The following is a 2,426-nucleotide window of genomic DNA, read 5'->3' on the forward strand; positions in this document are numbered from 1 at the left end:
GTAGTTTCGAGTGCGCGTATGGGAAACGCGGCCTTCTCGCAATTGCACACTCTTTTAACCACGCTTAAAACGTAAACAGACGCCTGCTACGCAGGCTAGGGAAGGGGGTATTAGGGGATTGTGGGAATTCAAAGAGTGAACAGAGTGGGAAACAACTCCCCCTCCCTTTCTACACTTAAATGTACATTATTGACACACACTACTGAACAGTGTAGTTGTTTTTCAAAATAATGTGTGATGAGACTTTTCTTACTTATAGGTACTGATCACCTGACTGATATATTATTATTATTTTCTCTTTCCTGATATTTTATAACAGGAATTTTTGGGTTGGTTACCTGGAATATTTGCTGTTCCAAAACAGCATTTGCTAGAGTTGTCACCCCTGTACTGGGATGGTACAATGGTGAAAATGAGACTTGGGGGGGGGTTTGAAACTTAGACATTGAGGAAATGGCAAGACTAATACTTTTTCTGTGAGCATGAGACTTTCTGTAGCCTTGCAAAAGAAAACAAAAAACTGAAGTGTTGCAAAAAAAAATTGACTGTGCACAAGATCTGCAAAAATGCTTGAAAGGAAAGATTTTCGTATAACCCCATACTAAATAATGCATACAGTTTTGTAGCCTGTTGAGAGCCTCCTCGCAGGCTTACAATTTTGTGGGCACCGTTCATGTACGAACGATAGTATAAAACAAATTGCATGCATAATGGGGTTACATGGAAATTTTCCTGGCTACAACTGTGAAATTCATCTTTTCTGAAGGACCATTTGCCACCCCTCTCTATTGAAGGAATGGATACTAACTTGTTGCAGGTCACCTCCCAGCAATGTTGTTAGGTGCACCTGGGTGTAGAGATTAAAGTGACTTGCAGGATATTTAAGCCACCATGCCCCCATTATAATATGGTCCTGGCTTATGACTTGAGTACTGCATTGGATCAAAACCCCCTAAGTGAATAAATAAAATTAATTATTATTGGCAACTGACATTAAACTAGCCTGCAAATGAAGACCTATTTCCAGCTACTTTTTAGCAGAGAAAAACGACAGCCGGAAATATATCTGCATTCTCAGGCTAACATTGCACAGGTTTTAAACCTGTGCCCAGCCGCTATCAAAACTTGTCAAACAAGTACTACCATTCTTAAAACATTATTAATAGCTTTACGCAAGTCATCTTCCAGCAATTTCAATTTTGTGTGAAACACTTTTTGAAGACTGGAAATACTTTCATGAACAGTGTTAAATCCTTGTCTGTATTCATCTCTCATTTGTGCCAACATCTGATGCATGGTCTTCTCCTGTTCAGATCTAACCTCCTTCAGTCTAACTTCCCATATATTGTAATACTTGCTCTTCTCTTCCTCCAAAAGTCTATCTACCTTTGCCAAGTAATGGTCGACCCTTCTTTCTAATTTTTCCTGGCGTTCAACCATAAGACCTTCAAACCGTTCAAGCCTGGTTTGAAAATCTTGTGTTAGTTTAAAATATTCCGATTCAGCCCACAAACGATTTGATGAAATACTTCCTCGAATATCTTCAACTACTGTTTTTGTCTTAGAATCGAGTTGTACAACGCGTTGATCTGAATCTCCCTTTAATTTCTGGAAGCTGTTCGACTGATCCATGACATATTTCTCCATTTTTAGCGTCAAATTATTGATGCTTTTCTCGAGAGAGCTCATTTGATCACGACAATCTTTGATTGCAAGCTCTTGCTTTTGCTTGAAGTCAGTTATTACTTCATTATTGCTTCTCATATCCGATACAAGCCTCTGAATTGCCGCATCACACCTGGCTACACGACCTCTCAAATCCGTGACACCGGCAACATGATGCAGCTCCAAATTTTTCACAGCTGTACTTTGTCCTTCTACTTGGCTATGCCTCGACTTGATTTCGCTCTCCAAGACTTCAATTTCCCTGCTTAATCTTTTAACAACAGTGGTGATTGTTCGTATGTGTTCCTGCAGTAAACCCCTTGCCTTCTTTTCGCCTTGCCAGCTAATCTGAGCAATGCTTAGGCTTTCAATAATATCTTCTTTTACCATAAGCGCTCTATCAACAAGCGATCTTGTTGTTTTCTCCTGAAGCGCTAAGCGATCTTCCAAGTTTTCAACGCGACTCAATCTCTCATCTGCGTTATTATTATTAACGATAGCTGGAAGCGACGTTCCCTCTTTAGAGTATGGCCTCTCCATGCCCTTTTGAAAGTAGTTGCTTGTTTCCAAGAAAGGATTAAGATTTGGTTCTGCGCCAAAGTTTGAAATGATCACTCAACATTCCGCCACGCAAGAATATTCATCGCTATGGAAATTTTATTTACTTTGTGCGGGCAAGTTTCGAAGAGGCTTGGGTCCGAACATATTCCATCCCATAATTTCGAGTTGTTATTCGAAATTCCCTCCATTTTCTCAGGACA

General features: G+C 39.9%; 1 protein-coding gene across 1 annotated transcript; it reads right to left on the bottom strand.

The window, feature by feature from the left end:
* Positions 1-459: 459 nt before the first annotated feature.
* Positions 460-2,307, bottom strand: LOC144657742 (protein FAM81A-like). The gene has a single exon (XM_078518092.1). The coding sequence runs from the start codon at positions 2,203-2,205 to the stop codon at positions 1,129-1,131; it is 1,077 nt and encodes a 358-aa protein (XP_078374218.1). The 5' UTR covers positions 2,206-2,307; the 3' UTR covers positions 460-1,128.
* Positions 2,308-2,426: the final 119 nt, after the last annotated feature.

The sequence above is a fragment of the Oculina patagonica genome, chromosome 1 (genome assembly GCF_052425735.1).
Source record: "Oculina patagonica isolate OP01 chromosome 1, crgOcupat, whole genome shotgun sequence".
NCBI lineage: Eukaryota > Metazoa > Cnidaria > Anthozoa > Scleractinia > Oculinidae > Oculina > Oculina patagonica.

What these genes read in the sequence shown, in the direction of transcription:
- LOC144657742 (XM_078518092.1), bottom strand. Translation starts at nt 2,205, where the DNA reads ATGGAGAGGCCATACTCTAAAGAGGGAACGTCGCTTCCAGCTATCGTT.